This window comes from Coffea eugenioides, unplaced genomic scaffold (genome assembly GCF_003713205.1).
Source record: "Coffea eugenioides isolate CCC68of unplaced genomic scaffold, Ceug_1.0 ScVebR1_977;HRSCAF=1750, whole genome shotgun sequence".
NCBI classification, from domain to species: Eukaryota; Viridiplantae; Streptophyta; class Magnoliopsida; order Gentianales; family Rubiaceae; genus Coffea; species Coffea eugenioides.
The window spans coordinates 24,338-47,679 of NW_020864860.1; the positions used below are offsets into that span (position 1 = coordinate 24,338).

At 35.0% G+C, this 23,342-nt stretch overlaps 3 protein-coding genes across 3 annotated transcripts; all 3 read left to right on the forward strand.

Moving 5' to 3' along the window:
• Positions 1 to 16,591: 16,591 nt before the first annotated feature.
• LOC113759175 (putative disease resistance protein RGA1) lies at positions 16,592 to 17,823 on the forward strand. Its single transcript, XM_027301740.1, has 2 exons — positions 16,592 to 17,738; positions 17,807 to 17,823. The coding sequence occupies exons 1-2, from the start codon at positions 16,592 to 16,594 to the stop codon at positions 17,821 to 17,823; spliced, it is 1,164 nt and encodes a 387-aa protein (XP_027157541.1).
• Positions 17,781 to 20,035, forward strand: LOC113759182 (putative disease resistance protein RGA3). The gene is made up of 2 exons (XM_027301745.1): positions 17,781 to 19,432; positions 19,995 to 20,035. Exon 1 carries the CDS (start codon positions 17,849 to 17,851, stop codon positions 19,421 to 19,423), a length of 1,575 nt encoding a protein of 524 aa, XP_027157546.1. The 5' UTR covers positions 17,781 to 17,848; the 3' UTR covers positions 19,424 to 19,432; positions 19,995 to 20,035.
• A 1,623-nt stretch (positions 20,036 to 21,658) lies between these two features.
• LOC113759176 lies at positions 21,659 to 22,225 on the forward strand. The gene has a single exon (XM_027301741.1). It carries the CDS (start codon positions 21,659 to 21,661, stop codon positions 22,223 to 22,225), a length of 567 nt encoding a protein of 188 aa, XP_027157542.1.
• Positions 22,226 to 23,342: the final 1,117 nt, after the last annotated feature.

Below are 23,342 nucleotides of genomic sequence, written 5' to 3' on the forward strand. Positions count from 1 at the left end.
ACAAAATCAATCTCATTAACAGAAATCATAGAGTAAGAGTTAAGAAAATGCGGGTTAGGGAATGGAGGTGGTGTCACCACATTTGATGATTCTTCACTGGATTCTTTCACTTGAATGGGTTGCGGTTGGGGTTCCATTTCTTCCTTTTCGGCTTCTTTTTCAACTGCATCTGTAGATCTCTCATTTTGACACTCTTGCATCTCCTCATCACTAGTCAAGCAAATTGCACTCTCATTTTCTTCAAAATCAACAATGGTTTCTGAGGGCAATTCTTCAATTTGAGAAGCCAATCGATTTATTTTGGATGTCAATAGACATATTTGATATGCCAGATTACTCATTGCATCCTTCATCATCCCATTTCTCATTTGTGTCTCCTGTTGGAATTGATATGTATTAGTAGTTATTAATTCAACTATTTCTTCAAGAGACATACCTGACATAGATGATGATTCTTGAGACTCATACTGCTGAAAATTCATTGGCCCTGTTGTATAATTATAACTGGAGTTATCCCACCATCCTTGATCATACCCGTTTGGATTAGGGTTATACCACGTTTGAGACCAGGGTGAAAAATCTCCATAATTATTGAGTGGGACACTCAGATTATCTTGATATTCGGGGCACATACCGGTTGAATGATCCCTGACATAACAAATTTTACAGGTTGCAGCAGCCATTCTTTCTCTAATAGAGTTTAGTGCCTCTAAATATGCAAACTTAGCAAAAAAACAAGCCTCATTGCCTTCCTTAGAAACAAAATCCAATCTATCACCAAAATACGGAGTGTCAGAAGCCATAAACTATATAAAAAAATAAGAGGAAAATAAATTAAAAAAATAAAAATAAGATGAACTCAAAAAGAAACAAATTAATCTGGCACCAGTCCCCGGCAACGGCGCCAAAAATTGACAGGTGCCGAACCTGTGCAATAATAAATACCTGCTTAAATAAAATATAATTTCTGTATATAGTGATAAGTAGGGTCGAATCCACAGGGACTGGGGATAATTCGTTTCTTTTAAAGTCCAAAGTATGGGGGATTTTTTTGGAGAATATAAAATAACTAATTAACTAACTAATAAAACAACTAATAGAAATTCATCAATAACCAATATGACTCTAGCCGAAGGTACAACTTTTCAGACACGGTCCATGCAACTGATCATCGACGCAAAGATAATTCAATTACTCATTAATAGATTGGTTATAGTTGCCATACACGCGATGAACAACCAGTCTTTCCTTAATTTCTCGATAGTTAAGGTACGACCGTTAACTATTTCTCTAACCAAGAAATAACCCTAGGTACGACCATAGGATTTAATTACTTGACTGCATTAATAATTAGAAAAGCCCAACCCTAACCAACAAACACGCTACGAGAGTTTGTTTAAGTTAGATCATACGTTTCCCTAACATGAAACCAATCACGCTAGTCGCCACTGGTATTAATCGATAGAACAATTACGGATTCAATCAATTAATATGACAGTAGATTATTAGGTTAATTCGAATATCGGGCCCTTGACATTCAAATAACAAAACAATCAATAGTAATTAAATCAGGAAACGTACAAATACCAATAAATAAAAGAAATAAATAAAATAATTAGATCTCACAGATGTTCGGAACCGAGTCCTCAAATTGACCTTCGACTAGAAAAAATGAATTAGTTCATCTTCGTGGAGGAAATCCCATGCAAAATTGCAGAAGTAATTATTCTAAAACAAAGCTATGTTTCCGTCCTCCCCCTAGAAGAAAACGGCAAAGCTATATATAAAGTAATGAATACGAAGGAACTAGCTAGAAGCAAAAACAAAACGAAGCTCTCCTATTCTAAAACAAAAACTACTTCTTGTCTTGTGGTCCCCACGAATAAGGAACAAGCCACAAAGACTAATGCCTTTCTTCTCCTCTGTACGTTTGTTTCCTTAAAGCCAAAAGAAATGACTCAATGCTATCTATCTAGTGGTCCCCACCGAATTGAGAGTCCAAAGGCCAAAGAATTGGAGCTCTGCCGAAGTCCTTGATTCTAGTTTCCTCTTCATAGGAAAACTTCTAATCAGCAAAAGAGATGCAATCCGTCTGTGGCACCTTGTGGGCCCGGGTTTGTGAAGCTCTTTGGAGTCTCCCACGTATGGAGCAATTTTCCTCAACAGGTCCTCCTTTTTAGTATATTTCAGTTCAACTTCCCTGTAGATAGGTCCAAATACCAAATATAAGTATATATTAACAATTTAAACAATATTTGGTAAGGACAAAGGGGAAATTAATAATAAAATAACCAACAATTAACACCCTATCAATGATATGTGTTCGCTAATAAATGCTACTATATACAATATTTTCCAACAAAAAAGACAAACACAATCAGTGGTAGTCCTTAAGTGATTGAAAACTCCAGAAGAACCACTGTTATATTTCTCTCCCGTAAGAGAAAAGTTTATGATAAATAAAGCACTACTTTTTATCATGTCTCGAAAAATTTATCAAATTTGTGTGAGGGTCTCAAAATTTCATTAATTTTGAAAATTAAAATAAATATTATTTAAATGTTGAAATTATTAAATAATATGTATTTATATTTAATAATGCGTATTTATATTAGTAATGATGTTTTCACTTATAAAAATGTTATATTTTAATTTACATGAATTTTTAAAAATTTATTTGACGGTTCGCGTTCGACTAAGCATTAGGGTAAATTTTTACGCACTGACGCGCAATGTAGCACTAAGTTGAAATGTAGGATATGTAGAGGTTATAAAAAAAATGTACAACTAAGTTGAGGATGTGTTAAATGGGTAATTCCTACCAGTAGATAAAATTCTCGCGCGTAAACGCGATTCAATTCAAAATTTTCCCACCGTTATTAGCATGCCCAAAAGTCAATTAGACTACTCCCTAGACTACCCCAATTTTCCTCCCATCTTGTCACCAGCTACCACCCTTTTCTTACCCCTCTAAACTTCCGCTCCTCTGCTGCAAGAAGAAGCAGAAACCGCTGCCTTCCAAGCTCCAACAGCCTCTCATCTTCAGCCACTCACACCCAGTCTTCAAGCTTCCATTTTTAGCTTCCACCTCCACTTCTTGCAGCTGTCCAGATCGAGCAAGAGGAAGGAGAGGATCGTTGTTGCTGCTGCTACTCTCGCTGCTCCTGCCGCTGCTACTACTGCTGGGTTGTTCGGACCAGGGTGAAGAAGAAAAACCAGCTTCCTATTTCTTCCTTCCACCAACCACAGAACCACCTCAAGCTCACCAAAAACCCCAGAACCCCAGCCCTCTTCATCTTCAGTCGCTGCTGTGCTGCTGCGGTGACTGGCCAGACCGAGAGGGAAACAGAGAGCAAGAGAGCCGGCTGATCCTCTATGGTTCTAGGAGCAACTTGAGGAACTAGACAATACATTTAGCTGGTAAACAACCCACTTGAAGGTAACAAACTCCAGCTTAGCACCTTAGCCAAAAATTTCAGATATTACAGCTTGTGGTTCATGAAATGTTAACTTGCGTTGGTGAAACTTGTTGGGTTGCTGAACCTCTAAGCTAATGATTGATGAAGCTAGAGGTGTTTTATGTGTTTATATGTGTGTTTTGTGGTGGGTAAATGTTTGGGAAATTTTAAGAATGAAAATGGAGAGCTGGCCGAAATGGGAAGGCAAAATTCCAGCTTGGTTACCGGTTGTTGTTTTGCAATTTTTACTTAGGTAATGAACTGGATTGCTTGTTGGGAGGTTAGACTAGTTAGTTGTGATTGTTATGGACTTAAAGTATGACTTATACGTTGAAAATGGTTGAGCAAAAAGAAGAGAAAATTCTGCTCTGCTATAGCCGCACAAACAGGCTTGACTTTCTTCCATTGTTACTCGAATTCTTGAGCTGGATTTTGTGAAGTTATTGGATTATTTAAATCATGTATATGTTCACCTATACGTGTAGAGTAGTTTTGGTGAAAATGCAGCTTTGGTACAATGGGAAATTTCATTGAAAAATCAAAGAGAAAAATGCCCTTTGAGCTACCCGAAAATTCTGGAAATTTTCCAGATTTTGGTCGAATTTTTGGGGGTTGATTTCGACAAATTTGTGAACTATTTGGGCTGTATACATGTTTACCAATATGTGTAGTATTGTTTGGGGGAAAATGTAGCTTTTGGGTAGTTGAAAAGTTTTGGACAAATTGAAGAGGAAATGGACTGCTTGTATCGAATGCACTTGAAAATTTTCCCAGCTTTGCATGAGACATGTTGAATAATTTTCACGTTAACATGAACCCAATTTGACTTGTGTTTAGTTAAGGGGTGTGTATAGCTCCATTTGGGGACAAAATCTAGTAGAGTTTACGTTCAAAAGTGGGCCAAAATTTTATTCTTCACGAGGCTACCAAAACAGAAATTTTGTTTGAAATTAGAAATGATTTTGACGTTTGGATTTCATTTTGATTAAATGTGGACTAAATTGTCCCGAAAATGTTTTCTAGCATTAACCTTTGTTACTAGGTCCACTTCGAGTCAATAACCTTGAATTTTATTAGACCAAATGCCCTATTTCGAGAAATATGCCAAATCTGGAAATTTTCTTGAAAACTCAAGTTTTTGCTTTCATAAAAATCCTTGAACCAAGTTGGTCAATGGAATTTGGCAAACTTAAGGAGTTTCTATTTTATAGAAATTCCAACGACTAGTTTTACTTGGTTTATATGATTTCCTCTTAAAGGAATTTCCCAAGATATTTTTGGGGAAAATTAGAAGGGAAAATTCCTCTAAATGGGTAAATGTGATTTTTCTCAACCTGTGACACCAAAGTGGTGTTAATTGCTTATATGACTCTAGAACTTGGTTATTGAAATATTTGACGAATTTAGCAAGTTTTTGGTTTTAAAGAAACCTCAAAATTTAATTTCACTCGAAATTTGTGGATTTCACTTTGAGAAAACGATTAATACTAGTTTGGGATTTTTGAGTGAAATTAAATGCTAGTTGACTCGAGTTAAATTCGCCAACTCAAAAGTGGAAATTTATGTGAATTATTTGTATGATTTTAGGAGTTGGTGAAGAGCACAATCTCGATCAAAGTTTGGAATTCTAGACTCTTCACTTGAGGTGAGTGTCTCTTGCGTGAATCGTGTTTAACTGCTAGTTGAACTACTTGTTAAAAGTACTTGCTAGAGATATCATGAAATGTTATATGCTATGTGATTGCGTGAAATATCACAAGTACAAGTGTTGCAATGTCGATTGGAGCGTGGTCTCGTCGACTAAATAAACCAAACGGATGCACGTACCACGCTCTATTAGAGTGGGAGGTACCTCTCTGCCGTCTTGGTAAAAGTGCTTGCAAAATTCGTGTTGGAGTCGGGCCCGAAAATAAGGGGGAAGTCGTTGCTAGGAGACAAGTAGAGTAGGAAATATTCTACATGGAGGTTAGGTAGTGAAAATTGACGGAGTGTCAACTACTAAAAATTTCCTGATCAAGCGCGTGGACTTTGGCTTCTGAGAGCCCCGTATCCTTTTCTTGTCATATTATTTTGATTTCCTAAATTGTTAATTGCTTACTTGTCCATTTGTACTTGTTAAATTGCCTTATGTGAATTGCATGTTTCGAGGCACCACTGAGCGATTGGCTCATCCCTTCCAATTTATTTTTCTTGACAGGTTCTGAGTTGCATGAAGTCTTGGAGAATTAGAAAAGAAATGTTATATTTTGAATGCCCACTTTTGTATATGTACTTAGGGAAAACTTTAGTATCTTTTGGATGACTTTTGTGTCTTTGGGAAAATGTGAATCATGTGGTGCTTCTGTGCCCTGGATTAGGAATTTTAAATTGTAAATTAAGTTGAATTTAAGTATTATAAGTTAGACATTTTTTTTGATGCTTGAAATTGTACTTTTGGACAGAGTAAGTTGAATGGTACGGTTTGTTTAAGTACTTGGCTTATGCGAGAAGTAAAGTTTATTTACGAATTATATTTGATGATGTTAGATGATTGAGTGAGTGAGTCCCGGCGAGAGCTGGGCAGGCGACTCGCCGAACCCTCTGGTTCGCCTTAGGGGGAGGTGGGGCCGCCACAATTTGAATATCCATCGAAATGGATATCAAGTTGAGACACTAAATGAAACAATAATAGAGATCATGTTTAGAAATCAAATGAGATAAAGGTTAATTATATCATAATAATCATTCGAGAGAGAAATAGTTATCGATATAGTTGTCTTCATTCTCATTTTGATTTATAATCATCAATTGCAGTAAACCAGAAGTTTACTGATCCCAATATATATGTGATTTGACAAAAGTGAGAATATTTGAGAGTCGACAAGTATTTATACATACCTCCTTTATATTATATATGGCTCCAAAAGAAATTTAAAATTTATATTGGGTATGAATCACCTTTTACGATTAAATATCGTAAAATATTGATGAGTAATCTATTGAATGATTTATTTATTCTGATGAACTACGATTCCCGACATTAGGGGGAGGAATTAATACACAGGAATAGTGTACTCTTTTTCCTTCACTAGGATTTTTGTCCCGATGGATTTTTCTCTAGTAAGGTTTTAACGAGATATATTTTTTTGTGTAATGGACATCCAAGGGGAAGTGTTATGAAACAATTTAAAGTGTGGATATCCCTTTGTATTCCCAAGAGGATTAATTCATGATTTATGGCTATATTATGTATAGAAGTTACAATCCATAAATCTACTCATGTAGTGGAGAAACCGTTTCATAAGTTTCTTCATATTCTTGTAATAGTGGGTGTTTAATAAGATTGATGTTCCTTTAATCTTGTAGTACCTAAATATAGAGGTACATTGACATCCTTTGGAAGGACCTTTGATTAGTTGGAATAATAAGAAGATCATTCTTCATTCCTCTACTCATTTCTCTAATATTTCAATTCCTATTATAGTAGTTCATTTTATTAGTTTTACAATAGGATTGTATTATTTTAATTTTTTCAAAATTTAGATAAATTAAGGTTAATTTTAGGTTAGAAGATAATATATACTAGAATTTGAACAATGAATTAGGACCACCAAAAATCTCAATCATGAGCAAATAAATTCTAGACAATGACTCAGTTTTTATATTAATATTTGATTGTAACATTTCCAACAACTAATACGGTAATTTAATTATCTTTAATTATCTTACGGTAAATATTCAAGGCACAGTGTACATAGCTATTTGACGGGAAATTATTCTCTATCGCTAAGCTTCCTATCTTGCCCCGGCCTTGCCTGTTCTAGGAATTCAAGAACTTGGTGCATCAGCCCTGCTGATTGGAGTTATCCCCTATTAATGCTTGAGTACTTGGGGAAGTTGTCTTTGTTATTTACATACAAGAAATGATTTTTGTTTGACAGGATTTCTATTTTATTTCGTGCACAATGACTGTTGTAAATAATTTGTTCATTATTTGGTAATATAAGTGATATAAAATAAACAAATGCAACAAACAAACATAAGCAATTGAAATAGGGTAATAAAGGACCAATATTTACGGAACATGCGATAGTCGGCTAAGAAATCTTACTTAAAGAGAGGAACGAGTCAAAATTACTCTTTTTAAAGTGCCTAAACTAACTAACAAGTAAATATTATATACACTGACAGTACATATACTACCACTATTAGATCCATGATATATATATAAAAATTAAATTTTAAATTCAAATTTTACGTGACTGTCATTCATGTAATGCTGACAATGCTCAGCACACGAAAGATTAATTCTTAACTGTCAGCGTACGAAACATTAATTCTTAACTAAATAGTTAAACTTTTCAAGCTTATACAAAAGCATTTTTACTTTTTTCTTTTAAGAGGATCGACAATTGGACTTTATTAACCCTCTTGATAGCTCAAACCTGCAACGCATCCGTAACTAGTGAAGCTTTTACCAATTCACTTGTATTTCTGTTATGTACGACTATAACAACTATAACAACTTTATTGGTGAAATCTTGGCCTTCAATTGCATCTGTTATGTACGAAATCTAAGGCAGCTTAGCTATAAGAAAGACACATCGGGAAAGAGAGAAGGTTAGCATGATTAGAAACAAGTTCTAAACAAATAATTCAGGTAAGCTAAATATTAACATCATCAATATCCCAATCTATCTCTCTCCATCTCAAGCTCTCTCAAATCTCTAACCAAAAGTGTTCATCACCTGCTTTTTCATGCTGAACTTCAAAAGTTGTATCATTAGTTAGGTTATCTCATAATGATTGTTTCACAATCACAAGACAAGAATCTCAAACCAGTAATTGATAAAAAAAATAAATCAGTATACTATTGTTTCATTAATTAGCAAAGGAAGGGTGGCAATTTTTAAGTCAAGTTAGCAAAATAATGCAATTCTTATACAGATGGCACATGTACAGCTGCAGAGCCACCTTTATATATTATCAGAGTAAAGAGGGCCCACAATTTATCTTTTATCTTTCTCTGAATCAGTTAGAACGATCAATATTTCCGCATCCAAACTATGGTTGGTGTTATATCTAATGTAGAAGCAACATTCTTATAACAAAAACTACAAACAAATACGAGTGAAACGGGCTAGTATTGGAGTAACAAACGGAATTCAACTTCTTTTTTTTTTTTACCGGAACTCAAGTTAATAGAACATAACAATGTAAAAGAACTTCATTTAGGAATCATCTTCCTCGGCCCTTGTACTCCATCCATAAATTTTTGACTTCCCATTAAAATTATTCAGGATACATAGTTACTAGTTGACAAATAAATACAAACTTAAAATAAATTTTTTAAATTATAAGTTGAAACAAATAAATTTCATCTCAATTTCAATTATATCTACCAAAAAATAATCTCAAATCCAGCACAAAAATACCACAATATTTTGAAATTATACAAAATTCATGTCTATGAGAATTTAGACATTGTCAGTTTAAATTTTAATTTACGTTTTTGCGATTTAGAGATTGCAATTAAAAAAAAAGGAAGTTTGGAGTTTAAAGAAAGTCAAGAGAATCGAAAATAGAAATACAAACTTGATAAGAAACAAAAAATGAGATAAAAGTGAGTGATTGTGGCATTTAATAATTAGTCTTTAGGGTTAAAGAAAAATATTTTTTTAAATTTTTTTCAATTTAATGGACAAAAACAAAATTAAAAGATGGAAGAAAACATCAATAAATTAAAACTAAAGAGGTTTGATTAAAAAAGGAGTGACAAAAGAAAAGAGGAGAGAAAGAGTTGAAAATTAAAAAGAAAGAGTGATGAGAGCATTGAGATTTTGTAAGAAAAATGGAGAAAAGAAAAATAAATGTTTGTTTTATATAAACAAGTTATCAATAAAGGCTGATATGATGTAATGGTACAATGGTTACTACATTGGTCTTCTATCACAAAGGTCTTTGAGTTTGAACCTTGGTAGCTACATTTTGCAAAACTTTAAAAAAAAAAAAAAAGATACAAACTGAACATCATGCCATTAAATATGCTAGGTGAGAACGTTGAGAGGGGATGAGCATATTGTGCATCAATAAGAAGAAGTTGAGAGGGGATGAGCATATTGTGGTAGGTGAGAACGTTTCAGTGATTTTACAAAGAAAATTACCTCCTAAATGCGGAAATCCAGGTATGTTTATTATCCCCTGTAAGATTGGACATTCTAAAATTAAAAATGTCATGCTAGATTTAGGGGTTTTAATTAATGTGATGCCTAAATCAATTTATGATTCCCTAAATTTAGGGCCTTTAAAAGAAACAGGGATAATAATTCAATTGGCTGATCGTACATTTGCTTATCCAGATAGAGTAGTTGAGGATGTTTTAGTGCAAGTAGATGGATTAATTTTTCCTGTTGATTTTTATGTACTTTACATGGATGATGAAAGTGCCCCAAATCCATCACCCATTATATTAGTAAGGCCATTCTTGAGTACTGTCCAAACAAAGATTGATGTTAGTAAGGGTACTCTCACAATGGAATTTGATGGAGAAATAGTCCACTTTAATATTTTTGATACAATGAAACATCCTGTTAACTCTCACTCTGTGTTTGCTATTCATGCTATTAATCCCTCTGTACAAGAATTTTCTGAGTTTTCTTGTAGGCATAAATTCAAAGTTGCTGCGAACAAGTATCAGGGGATGAACGCAATTTATGAGGTAAAGATGAATAGAAAATTAAGAAAGAAGGCTGCATTCAATGGCTATTTGGATCTCGGAGGAAGGCCACAGATTATAAGAAAAATTGAATTACATCCAAATTGAAAAGTCGTGCTTAACGTCTAGCCAAAAACGTTAAAGAAAGGCGCTTTTTGAGAGGCAACCCAAATATTAGTTTTATTGCTTTTCGTTATTTAATTCTGTCGTTTTGTCGTTTCTCATTTGGGTAGTAGTCGGTCTTAATATTTTCCTCCATTGTGACCAAGACAGGGAATCTTGGCGTGCCCACGCAAGGAGGGCACGCATTAATCGTGTAAACTCCAACCTCATGGTCAGTGGACGTTTGTAAAACATGGTGTGCCCACGCCGTGTTGGTAAATTCTCGACATCTCGCGATGTTGGTAGGAAATGGAATCTTGGTGTGCCCGCGTGAGCAGGGCACGCGTTAAAGTGCAAAAAGTGACTCCCAAGGTCAGTAGACGTTTACCAATCTTGGCGTGCCCACGCGGTGTTTGACGACCCAAAACTGAAAAAGAAAAAAAAAATTATTCAAAAAAAATTTTTACAAAAATAAAATTATTTTATTTTTAAACCTTCTGTTTTGTTTTTTTTTCAAAAATTCAAATTTTGAAATTTGAATTTGAAAAAAATGAAAAAAAATTTTTGGAAAAAAAACCAAAAACTATTTTATTTTTTTTCTTTTCTCTCTTTTCTTTTTCCTTCTTCTTTTCTTTCTTTCTTTCTTTCCTTTCTTTCTTTTTTCCTCTTTTCTTGCTTTCTTCTTCCCCAATGTTTTTCTCTTCTCTTCGGCCGAAACTTTTCACCGCCGCACTCACCCCTTCATCCCACACAGCGCCTGGCGAACGCCGCGCCACCCACGACCGCCGCCGCTCACCCTTGCGCATGCACGAGCCTCCATTTCCTCCATCGCACTCCGCAGCACCTCCTCCGCTGTCGCATAGCCGCGCGACTCCATTGGCGTCCTCTTCTCCTCGTGTCCACTATGGCCAAGCCCGCAGTCGCGCGCATTCTTTTCGTACCACCGCACGCAGCCACCCATGGGCAACCCTACTTTCTCTCACGCTTGGCATCAGCCACACTCCACCAGCTCTCACTACCTCCGCTGCATACGCGCCGCCATTGCCGCACGCGCTCTCTCCGCACGCGCCCACACTCGACCATCCCTCCCTGAATCTGGTAGCCTTTATGCAGCACTCGGGTTTTCCTCCTTCTTTTGCAACTCGCCCGCCCGCCATGTGACCGGACATGGTCGTGTGATTTCAGGGAAGTTTCATTGCCTTTTTCTTAGCTTTTGCTGTTTATTTGACACATTAAGGGCATGTGTCATTTAGGTATCAGAGAAATCAGCTAGTAAGCTAGTTTTTCTAGTTTTTAGTTTTCAGATATTTTCTTTATTTTTAGTTTGTTATTTGTCTAGTTTTGTTTACTTTTTGTCATTTATCTGTCTAGTTCTCCTATGATACCAAAGTTTGATGTTGGATTGTTGACTCTAATTCTACTATTGCCAGTTTTAATAATAAGAGTGTATCGAGTTAATGTGGTTGAGTTCAAGAACATCTCTTTGGTGAATATCGTGATTGCTTGAGTCTTTTGATTTTTTTTGGTTAACTTTCATAGGCATAGAGAATGATTGTTGGCATTTTCATGTGAATTGGTCCGGTTATTAACTTTAGTTCTCCATATTTGAAGAAATGAGGCTAGCGGCTGCTGTTTTTGTTTTCTTTTGATGTGTTATTTTGAGTTATCGTGTTATCTGACTGTGAAATAAGGTTGACTGTACTCCGCTATGTGTTACTACTGAGTAACCGGGAATCTTCACCTAAAGTGTCGGTTCTCGCGTAAAAAAGTAGTAATTTCTATGAGTACGTGGTCGTATAGCGATAGGAGCTGAGTAACCGGGCTCCTTCATCTGGCAAATATTGGAGTTCGCGTCAAAAAGCTCCAATGGCTAGAGACTAAGTCTTTTGTGCTATTAAAAAAAAAGAGAAGAAAACATGAAAAAAAAGTGAAGGTTGTGTTAATGTGTGATAGAAGTCAGCTTGCCGATTTATGGATCTAATGTTGAGATTTTGGTTAATATTTGGACCATTTGCTGATAAATGTTGTGCGCCATTCCTTTTTCTTAGATTAGTTAACCTAGAATTGAAGGAGTTTGTGGTTTAAAAGCTAACTGGGGTAGTGTTTCTCGGATTTTGATCACTGATACTTGATATATGTTTTTTTCTTGGTATCTTGGCAATATGGTAGATGGAGCAATGACCATTGTCAAATATTGGTGGTTGTTGGCTGTTCTCATGCTTGAGGGCAAGTATGATTTAGGTGTGGAGGGAATTGATAGGGTGTTAATTGTTAGTACTTTTATTGTTAATTTTCCCCTTTGTCCTTATCAAATATTGTTTTAATTGTTAATATATACTTATATTTGGTATTTAGCCTAAATTACAGGAGGTGAAGCAAAAAAGTGCTAAAAAAGTAGGCCTTCTTGTGAAATATTCAATACGTGGGGAGCTTCCAAAAAGATCAACAAGCATAGCCCCACAATGGTGCTACAACGGAGCCCTTTTCCTGGGCTGACTGGGAGTCTTCTTGTTTGGGGGGCAATTGGAGCGGACGCCGCACAGGGGTGGTAGTAATTAGATAGGAAATAGGATATCAGAGAACAAGCACTACTTTAGCTTAGCTTTTGACTTTTCCGTCTTTGGCTTTTGGTAGTAGTTCTCCTCTGTGTGTTAGGAGCCATAGGAAGACTAAATCATCCCCTGTAACTTTGATTTTCTTTATTCCTTCGATCAAATTGAATTCACGCGAGCAAGGACAATGCCGATACTGTTGCTTCAATTTTGTGTGGGTTTTTTGCATCAGGGATGAACTAAATCCCTTTTATCTAGTCAAGAAACAACGGAGGTTTTGGTTCGCCTAAAAATTGTGAGATCGATTTATTTTTATCTTTTCCTCTTATTTAGTGGTATTTGCATATTCCCTGATTGCAGTGTTTATGGTTATTTAATTAATTGATTGTTTTGGATCCGGATAATGAGTTGATTTAATAATCTATTGTCAATTAGAGTTAAATCCGTAATTGTTTAATTGTCTTAATATAGTGACAACTGGCATGATTAGATTTGTGCCAAGAGAATACACAGGCTAATCTAAAATAACCCTGGTAGTGCGTTATTTGATTAGAATAGGGCTCCTTTAATACGTAAGGCAATTGGGGAATTAAATTTTACGGGCGTACTTAGGATTATTTCTCAATTAGAACAGTAATTAACGGGCGTACCTTAATCACCGATACAGTAAGGAGGGGTTGACTGTCATCGCTTGTTTGGCAGTTATAACCTATTTATTAGTAAATAATTGGAATTGCCTTTGTATCGATGATCAATTAGGTGAACCATTGCTGAAGTTGTTTCTTGGCTAGACCTTTAATTATTATTGCTCAAATTTTAGTGAATTGTCATTTAATTTCTAGTTAGCTATTTATTTTTATTTGAATTTCTTTGATTGTCATCGTTTATACAAAAACACCCCCCGTGTTATTTTGAATTTCGAAAGAGACAAATATCCCTAATTCCTGAGGATACGACTCTACTTGCCCTGTTTACAAATTAATAATTATTTGTGAAAAAATCATCCCATTCGGGTATATCGGATCAAGTAAACTCTTCGAGAACAGGGTGAATCATGTAACCCATTGCACACCTAGAATCCCTGCTCCAGTACTTGGAATCGGGTTTTGGTTACTTTAACTGGCAATTAGGTTTAATTTTATTATTGTACAGGTTTCGACAACCTGTCAAAGTGGGACAAAATTTTTATTTTAAGGACTAAAATGTCTCATTTTAAAGTTTAGAAATCAAAGCAAAAATCTGAGCATGGGTAAAAAGTGAAAAGTGGGATTAACCCTATACAAATTAGCGGAATGTGTTTTATTTTATATCATTAGAATAAAAGAAAAGCAGTTTGACGCGATTGTTGGTAGTCATACGAAAAAATCCAAACTGTTTTCTGATGTTCTTGTTTAGCATCTAGCAATGATTTTCATTCAATTCTGACCACCCACTCTATGTTTTTGTATTTGTTTCGAGCTAAAGAACTAGTAATGAGATTTCAAAAGTGAGGAGGGGTAGGAAAATTAGAATCCAGGACATCTAATTTCCGGGGTTTCAATTTTAATAACCAGATTAAGGCCTTCAAGGCTGATTACATCAGATAATTTTTGTGAGAATTTCTAGCAAGAAATTGTAACAAATTGATCCGTAAGTACTTTTCAATTGTTAAGTAGGAGTGAGAAATCACTCTAATTAAAATAAGAGCATGTAAGAAGTGGGAAGGGATAGGGGAATTAGAACCCAGAACCTGTAATTCTTAGGGGTCTCAATTTTAACAATTAAACTAAGGCTTCCAAGGCTAATTACACCAGATAGTTCTTGGTGAGAATTTCTCCTAAGAAATTGAAACAAGTTGATGTGTAAATACTTTTCAATTAAACATGTTATGTAGGAGTGAGAAATAACTCTAATTAAAATAAGAACTCTATATATATATAAACACGTTTCCTTTTATTTAGAAAAATTGACATTTGGTGCACCAAATAAACTTTTCATTCCACAAATCTGACAGTGCTTCTTGCAAGGATAAGAATCCTGATTTGAAGTGTAATAAGATCCTTCTAACAAGTCCCCAAGTGGTCATTGGCAACACTTTCATCAGATTTTTACACTTTTCAATTAAAAAAAAGGGATAGATTAAGAAGAATCATGGATACAGTTTGCAAAGAAATACGCGACCTTAATTTTGCGTTTATTTTTGTGTGCAAGGTTTACGCCAATTTTGCTTGATTCCCAACAACTGGAATATGAATATCAGTTTTTTTGTTAAAATAGATCAAGACGAATGCTGTATTGGTTAATTGAGTGTGCATCAAAGTAAGAAATTTTTTATGCTGTTTAATCCATAAATACCTTAACTTATTCTACTTCATCCAATGTCTCACTAATTAAATTGTGAGTAAGGCTTCTTTTTTTAATGATCATTAAAATTAGAAATATATAGATAAACTAACCTAAATAAATATTAATCATGACATGATATTGATCATTAAACTTGTATGAAGAATTTAGTACATGATAAAATGGCCTCATGAGCATATATTTGGGTGAAATGTGATTTTTAGCCTTGCACGCAACAATGAAATTAACGTGGATATGGTAAAGGAGGAAAGAATAGTAAAAAGAAGGCTAGAAGAAGATCCCATCATTGTTCAAAAGGAAATGAATACTTTAATGGTGGATGGTTTCTTACTCATTTCTATAGCTCAGAATTTTGTTTGAAAATCATGCAAGTGATTCTGAGATGATGGTTCAAGCAAATTCATATAAGAGGGAAACCTAGAATGCACGGTTGAAATATTCATCTAAGTCAGTTACATGTTTCATTCACAGTATCAAAGTCGACAAAGATTTGTTTTACTGCAAAGCATAGTAAGTAATCCAAAGTTAGATGCTAAATTTTTGTATCAATCAACATATAATATAGTATATATAACAAATAAAACAAAAGTAATAAAACATATCATGTCCTATAAATTAATCATGGGTAACCAAGTCAAATTTCTATTAATTATATTCTATTTTGACATTTAAATATTGATTATAATAAATACTAGAAAATGAATGAATATTCCACTCTAACTTGTGTACTAGACACTCTAGAATGATAATTTTTTTCCTTACCATTTCAGATGCAAAGATCTTTCCATAATGAGCATTCTCGCCCATGAAATGAGAGGTTAGAGTAGGCAATGGGCACCTGTTCAAATATTTAAAAAGAAATCTTTCACAAACAAAAACAGCCCTTTAACAGATGGCATGCTATTGGTATATGACCTTTTTTATATAGATCACCTATAAAGTATAGAGTAGATACTTTATGACAAATAACATTATCCAAAAGAAAAAAAATATTTATGATCAGAAACCATGGTCGCATGTTACATTTTAGTCACTTTTCATATTTAATTTCATTTCGTTTGGGAAAATTGATACTTGTTGCCTTAAATAATCTTTGTATTAAAACAACTAGCAATTCGTTTTGTAAATATAAGAATCCCGACAATTTGTTTTACACTTTTTCACATGTTTTACGCGTTTCAATTAATTCAACAACAAAAAAGAGGGATACACAACTTTGCTTTTCTCTTTATTCTTGTGTGCAAGGTTAACGTCAATGTTTTCTGATTCCAAACACTAGAATAAGGAATGCTTTATTCTTTAATTGAGTGCGCATCAAAGTAAGGAATTTTTTATGCCATCCAATCTATAAATGCCTGGACATATTTGTTGTTTCTAATTCTAAACAAACAAACAGTTTTCCACTTCGAAATACACAAATTCTCAGCTAACAACCATAAACAATGGCTGAATTGTTTGTTCCGAAGATAATAGATGTACTGGGTGATGTTGCCCTGAAGCAGCTTGGGGAGAAGGTCAACTTGGTGATGGGGGTTGAAGAGGAGGTGGCAAATATCTCCTCTAAGTTGGCAACCATTGAAAAAGTGCTGCATGATGCAGAGAGACGAAGGCTGAAGGACAGAAGTGTTGGAATTTGGCTAGAAAAGCTTGAGGACATAACATATGAGATGGATGACGTGCTGGACGACTGGAACTTCAAGATTCACAGATCAAAGAATGAGGGAACTCAACAGAATGCCAGAATGCAGCCAACACTGCGGAACAAGGTTCGTTCCTTTATACCATGCCTTTGTTCTTGTCTCAAACAACTTCCTGTGCGTAGTGGTATAGCTAAGAAAATAAAGAAAATAAATGAACGGCTAGAATTAACTTTGAAAGAGGCAGATCAATTCAAGTTTATTACACGTGGGGGGATTCCTGATTCTCATGATTTTCAACGAATTATGACTACCTCAAGCATAGACGAATCAGAGGTCTATGGTCGAGCAGCTGATAAGGATAAGGTTCTTGACAAAATTTTGCCTGAGAGTAGTAGTCATATTAGTCAAGGAAGAGATGGGATTCAAGTCATCTCCATAGTAGGGACCGGGGGTACAGGAAAGACAACACTTGCCCAGTTACTCTTCAATGATGATAGAGTCAAGAACCATTTTGAGCTTAAAAAATGGGTATGCGTGTCAGATCCTTTCAATGAGAAAAGGATCGTGAAAGCAATCCTTGAGAGTCTAGTACCGGACTCGTCAGAGTTGGAATCATTGGAGTTGGATTCGTTGATCCAACTTATAAAAGAAACTTTTTCCGGTAAGAGATTCCTGCTTGTCCTAGATGATGTCTGGACAGAGGACGACTCAAAGTGGAAACCTTTCCAATACTCTCTCAAGGATGGGGCTCCCGGAAGTGTAATCTTGGTGACAACAAGGAGTCATAGAGTGGCCAGAGTGGTGGGAACTACTCATACTCACCCCTTGGACCTAATATCTGACTCTGATTGTTGGCTAATAATGCAAAGGATAGCATTTGCTGGAAGAGCAGAGGAGTGGTGCAAGAAGGTACAAAGTATTGGGTGGAAAATTGCAGAAAAATGCAAGGGCTTGCCACTTGCTGCAAAGACCATGGGAAGCCTGTTACGGTTCAAAGATACCGTACAACAATGGCAGAATGTTTTGGACAGTGAGATATGGCAATTGGAGGAAGCAACTATGGACCTTTTCCCTCATTTTTATCTAAGCTACAACGAGTTGTCCCCAGAGCAGAAAAGTTGCTTCTCCTATTGTGCTGTCTTTCCCAAAGATCATGAGATAGTTGTAGAAGAGCTTATTAGGCTGTGGATAGCACAAGGTTATGTTCGCCCAAGACGAAGAGGTGAGTGCTTGGAGCTGGTGGGCCTTGAGTACTTCAACAATTTGGCAATGCGCTCCTTTTTTCAAGAAATTCGAAAAGGAACGTATTCAGGGCATGAATTTATGAAGTGCAAGATGCATGACATAGTGCATGATTTTGCACGATTTCTCACAAAAAATGAATGTCATGTACTTGATGGAATTGGAGGAAATTTATTGAGTGAAAGAGCCCGTCATCTAACAATTTTGGAAGGCACTGAGGAGACGTTTAGTTCTTCAGCATTTGATCTTGGAAGGCTCAGGAGCCTTTTTGCTTTTTCACGGGGAAGAGTTCCCCAAGATCTCTTTCGCGGTCTGAATTGCGTGAGGACGCTAACTTTAAGTCATTGTCAGTTACGTGAAGTCCCTACTAAGGTTGGAAGTTTGGTTCATCTTCGACACTTGGACTTAAGTTGGAATCCTTTTGAGACATTGCCAGAAGCTATATGTGATCTATATTATCTGGAAACTTTGGATATCAGTTATTGTAGAAAGCTTTCGTGCCTTCCTAAAAGGATTGAAGGTCTTGTACACTTGAAGCACCTTTTCAATCATAACACCTATGAATTACTTCAAATGCAACAAGGACTCGGGAAGCTGACTTCACTTTGTAGTTTGACTAGTTTCATTGCTAGCAACAACTCTGTTGATTTGGCAATTTTGAAGGATCTGAAGCAACTGGAGAGATTGTATGTTGATATTCATGGAAAAGGAGATTTTGGGAGTGCGGAACTTGGAAAGAAAATTTACTTGCGTGAGATGTTACTGCGGTTTAGCGATGAGGCCCACTCTGAAGGAACTCCAAGTTGGATTCAAACCATGGAACCACCTCCAAACTTGCAACAACTTGCGCTAGTTACCTATCCAGGAACCCAGCTACCAAGTTGGCTTGTGACAGAAACTCTCATCAGTAGCTTGACAAAACTATTTATCGTTGAGCCCCGCAATATCTCATCCTTGCCTACTTTGTGGAAGCTATCATCCCTAGAAGAACTTCGCCTTGAGTATGTGGAAGAGCTAGAATATTTGGGTAAGGAATTCTTCGGAATCACATTGTCAAAATTCGAGTCATCATCCTCAACTGAAGCAGTAGCATTTCCGAATTTGAGAAAATTACATTTTCTTAAATTCCCAAATTGGACAAATTGGGAAGACTTGAGTGAAGAGGATGAAAAAGTTGTTGTCTCTATCATGCCATGCTTAGAGGAGCTAGAGATTGAGGCTTGTGATGAGCTGAAGGGTCTGCCACATCGCATCCTTGGAAAGATGTCATCTCTCAAAAGCTTGAAAGTTCAGCATTGCAACAAGTTAAGGGATCGTTACTCCAACAAAACAGGAGACGACTGGCTGAAAATATCATCACGCATTCCTCGAATTCACATATCTCAATATTAATCTGTTCAGGTATGATTAGTCACACATTTTTTATGTATCTGTCATCTTTTGAAGTCGAATAGTTACTACTTATAGAATTACAATAAACTAAGGCCTACTTTGTAGCATGACATGTCCTTAATAACGAGTCAAGTGCTAATTGAGACATATATATAATTCCAATATGAAATTAATGATGATGCATCTGGGAAAATGGCCTCCTTAATTTAATACCATCTGAGATGCATAACTTTTGATGTAATGTTATGCATATAAGATAAAAATTTATCTCATATGACTTCTACGAAATTTCATTCAAATTAACCTTCGGCACACTTGGAGAATTTAGTAGAACAGTATACCTAAATTCCTTTTGCTTCAGAGAAAAAAGTAATAAATAATTTGCATATAAATCAAGTGGAAATAATCATTAATAGTTTAGAGTGGGTGTTTTTTTTTTCTTTGAGAAGATGCAAGTCATTAACTAGTAAATACAACACTAAATTTCTTACAATATCTAACTCTTGAGTTTAGAATTCCATTTATATATATCTTGTCTTATTTTTTTTCGCTTTTGTCCCTTGTTTCCCAGGTAATACTTATTGATGGCTCAGATTTAAGCTGCAACAGAAGGCAATGGGGGATCAATCTCTATGTCAACTTTTTACGTAGGTGCATGTAAAATTTCAAATAATTGTGAATAAGTTTGAAGAGTCACATGCACAAGGCTTGTTCAGAATCATTTGTTGAAAGCCTGTAACTTTAACAATTTCGAGATTGACTTTCAAGTGTTTATGGAACCAGCCTTTGTTTCTTCAAATTATTATTGTCCTATGTATGTAAGTTTGTGTAGATCTAATAAAAAAAAAGTTTGTATATTGTGTTTATCTGTATAATGTACTATTGTGGCAATCTATATGGTACTATCCTAATGGTTAAAAGCTAACAAATTGACAAATTAATTTTTAATCTGTTTCTTTTCTCAAGAAAATGTTTACAAGGATAATAACGTTTTACATAAAAGAGTTGTACTAATGGTAAAATCAAAACATAGATGTTGAAATATATATATATATATATATATATATATATATATATCCGCGGTCAACAAGTCTAAAAAACTGGTTGACCTCCATATCCAATATTGAGAGCATTTATTACTGTAATTCATTTGCCTGTATCAAAATTGTACAGGTACCATGACAAAATCCATGAAAATATACATCGTTCATTCTGACATGGTTACAATAATCAATTTGCTGTATCCGAAATGGCGTAAGTACATAAAACGTACTAAAAAAAGATACATAAAATTAAAAAGGCCACAATGGAAGTGCAACAGAGGAAGATCACAACACGAGAAATAAAACCTACTAAAAAAAGTCACCAACAGTTGAAACAAGAGCTAAAATCATCCATTCCCCCATCTTTGCTAAACTGATAAGTAAAATTGAAACAAATAATAATTTCACTAAAAGGATTTGAAAAAAGAAAAATATAAAATTAATGCGTTTTATGTTTTGCAGAGCACTAATAATACTCTAACAGATTATAAAAATCCTCATTTTGATGGAGGAATATGTTTCCATATTTAAACGGATAACTCTAGTTTTGATACAATAGTCAAGATTCATTTCAGGGCAATATAATTTTTGGGCATTAATGTCAGTCTCATGCAACAAAATCGGAAAGGCTTGAGGCATTGAATTTATACTCCGTTCCATTCAGTCCTTGGCATACTAAAAGGGTCGAGGCTTGGAGTGGGCAAAAATGAAATTTCTCACGAAATCGTAAGCTCATTTGAAGAAAATACATACAAAGCTTGTTGACCTTACAACCAAGCTTCCACCAGTCAACACATTAAGCATTTACAGGGAATCTAGCTTTCCTTTTATTAGTTTATTGGAAATAGGATACTGTTCTAAAATAAGAGGCACCTTTTAAACTTAAAATAGGAGTGCAGAATTTTGACAATTTTGACATTTGAAAAAGTAATTTTTTTGCAAATCCTATTGTACTCTTAATTGGCTACTAGTTTCCTTACAAATGGAATATTTTAGTTTGACCAAACATGGGTATTTGGTATTAAGAGAAGAAGATTTGAAAGTAAAATTTTAAAGGATTTATTTCTCCTACAGGAGTTAGGAGAAATAGATTTTGGGAGTGCGAAACTCAAAGAAAGTCAACATGCGTGAAATGGATTTGTACTTTAGCGATAGGGCCCACTTTATAGAAACTCCAAGTTGCATAGAAAGTATGGAACCGCCACCAAACTTGGAGGAACTTGAGCTAGTTGGCTATCCTGGAGCCCAGTTACCAAGTTGGCTTGTCACGAAGTCTCACACCAATAACTTGACGAAGCTAGCTATCGAGCAACCCCACAATATCTCATCCCTGCTTGCCTTGTGGAAGCTATCATTCCTAGAAGAACTTATGCTGGTAGGAGCACAAAAGCTAGAATGTTTGGATAAGGAATTCTTTGGAGTTACAAAAGCACTACATGAGAATAGTCGTGATGCTCTTGATACATTGTCAAACTCTGAGTCATCATTCTCAGCTGAAGCAGTGGCATTTCCAAATTTGAGAAAATTACATTTTTATTCCTTTCACAATTGGACAAATTGGGAAGACTTGAGTGAAGATGATAAAGAAGTTGCAGTCTCTATCATGTCACGCCTAGAGGAGCTAGAAATTTGGAACTGTGATAAGCTTGAAACTCTACCACATCGCATCATTAAAAAGATATCATCCCTCAAAAATTTGGATATTCAGCGTTGCTTCAAGTTGAGCGATCGTTACTCTGACAAAATAAGAGATGATTGAATAAAGATATTACACAGTCCTCGAGTTTTGATGAATATTAATCTGCTCAGGTATGGGTATTCACACATTTTTTATGTATCTATCATCTTTGAAGTCAAATAATTATTACTTATAGAATTACAACGAATAAAGGCTTACTTTGTAGACTATGACATGTGCTTCATAACGAATCAAGTGTTAACAGATCTATATGTATAATGAAAATATGAAATAACACTAAATTTCTAACAATATCTAACTGTAAACTCTTGAGTTTGGAATTCCATTTATGTCTTTTTTTTTGTCCTTTGTTTTCCAGATAATAATACTCATTGATGGCTTAAAATGAAGCTACAGCAGAAGGCATTGGGGGATCAACCTCTACATCAACTTTTCACTTGGGTTCATGTAAAATTTCAAACAATTGTAAATATGGTTGAAGAGGCACATCCACTTGTTTTGTTCAAAATCACTTGTTGAAAGCATCTGTAACCTTACCAATTTCTAGATTGGATTTCAAGTTGTTACACAACTAGTCTTTATTTCTTCAAATAATTATTGTCCTATTGTATGTAAGTTAGTGTAGATTTAATAAAAGAAGAAAGCTTGTACATCGTGCTTATCTATATAGTGTAATATTGACACTCTATTATTAGCGCACCTATTTTATGGTATTATTCTAAGAGTAGCATGAATTCAAATTTGAAATTCAAATAATAGACATGTGGCATACATCCAAAACAGTTAGTAATAAAAAAATCACTAAACTGTGACTGTATAAAAAGGTAATCCTTATTCTAATGGTTAAAGGTTAATAAGTTGACAAATTATTCTTTATCTTGTTTCCTTTCTTAAAATCAATGTTTACATAGACTACAAAAGTGCATGTAAACTTAAAAGGCACCAAAACTCATGATACTTTTATAGTAATAGTAGCAGTGGTAGTTCTAGTAGTAGTAATGACAATGATTTGTTAATAATACTTTCTTCTAAAAGTGAATGGGCTAATTAGCTTTTTTAAAAAAACATTTAAGAAAGGAAGGAATGGAATTTCAGAAGCGGGAAGGGGATAAGGTGACTAGAACAAAATATCATAATAAATCTTGACAATTTCATTTACAAGTCAAAAGTTACTACC

Coding starts and splice junctions, on each gene's coding strand:
- LOC113759176 (XM_027301741.1), top strand. CDS start 21,659: ATGGAACCGCCACCAAACTTGGAGGAACTTGAGCTAGTTGGCTATCCT.
- LOC113759175 (XM_027301740.1), top strand. CDS start 16,592: ATGGCTGAATTGTTTGTTCCGAAGATAATAGATGTACTGGGTGATGTT.
- LOC113759182 (XM_027301745.1), top strand. CDS start 17,849: ATGGACCTTTTCCCTCATTTTTATCTAAGCTACAACGAGTTGTCCCCA.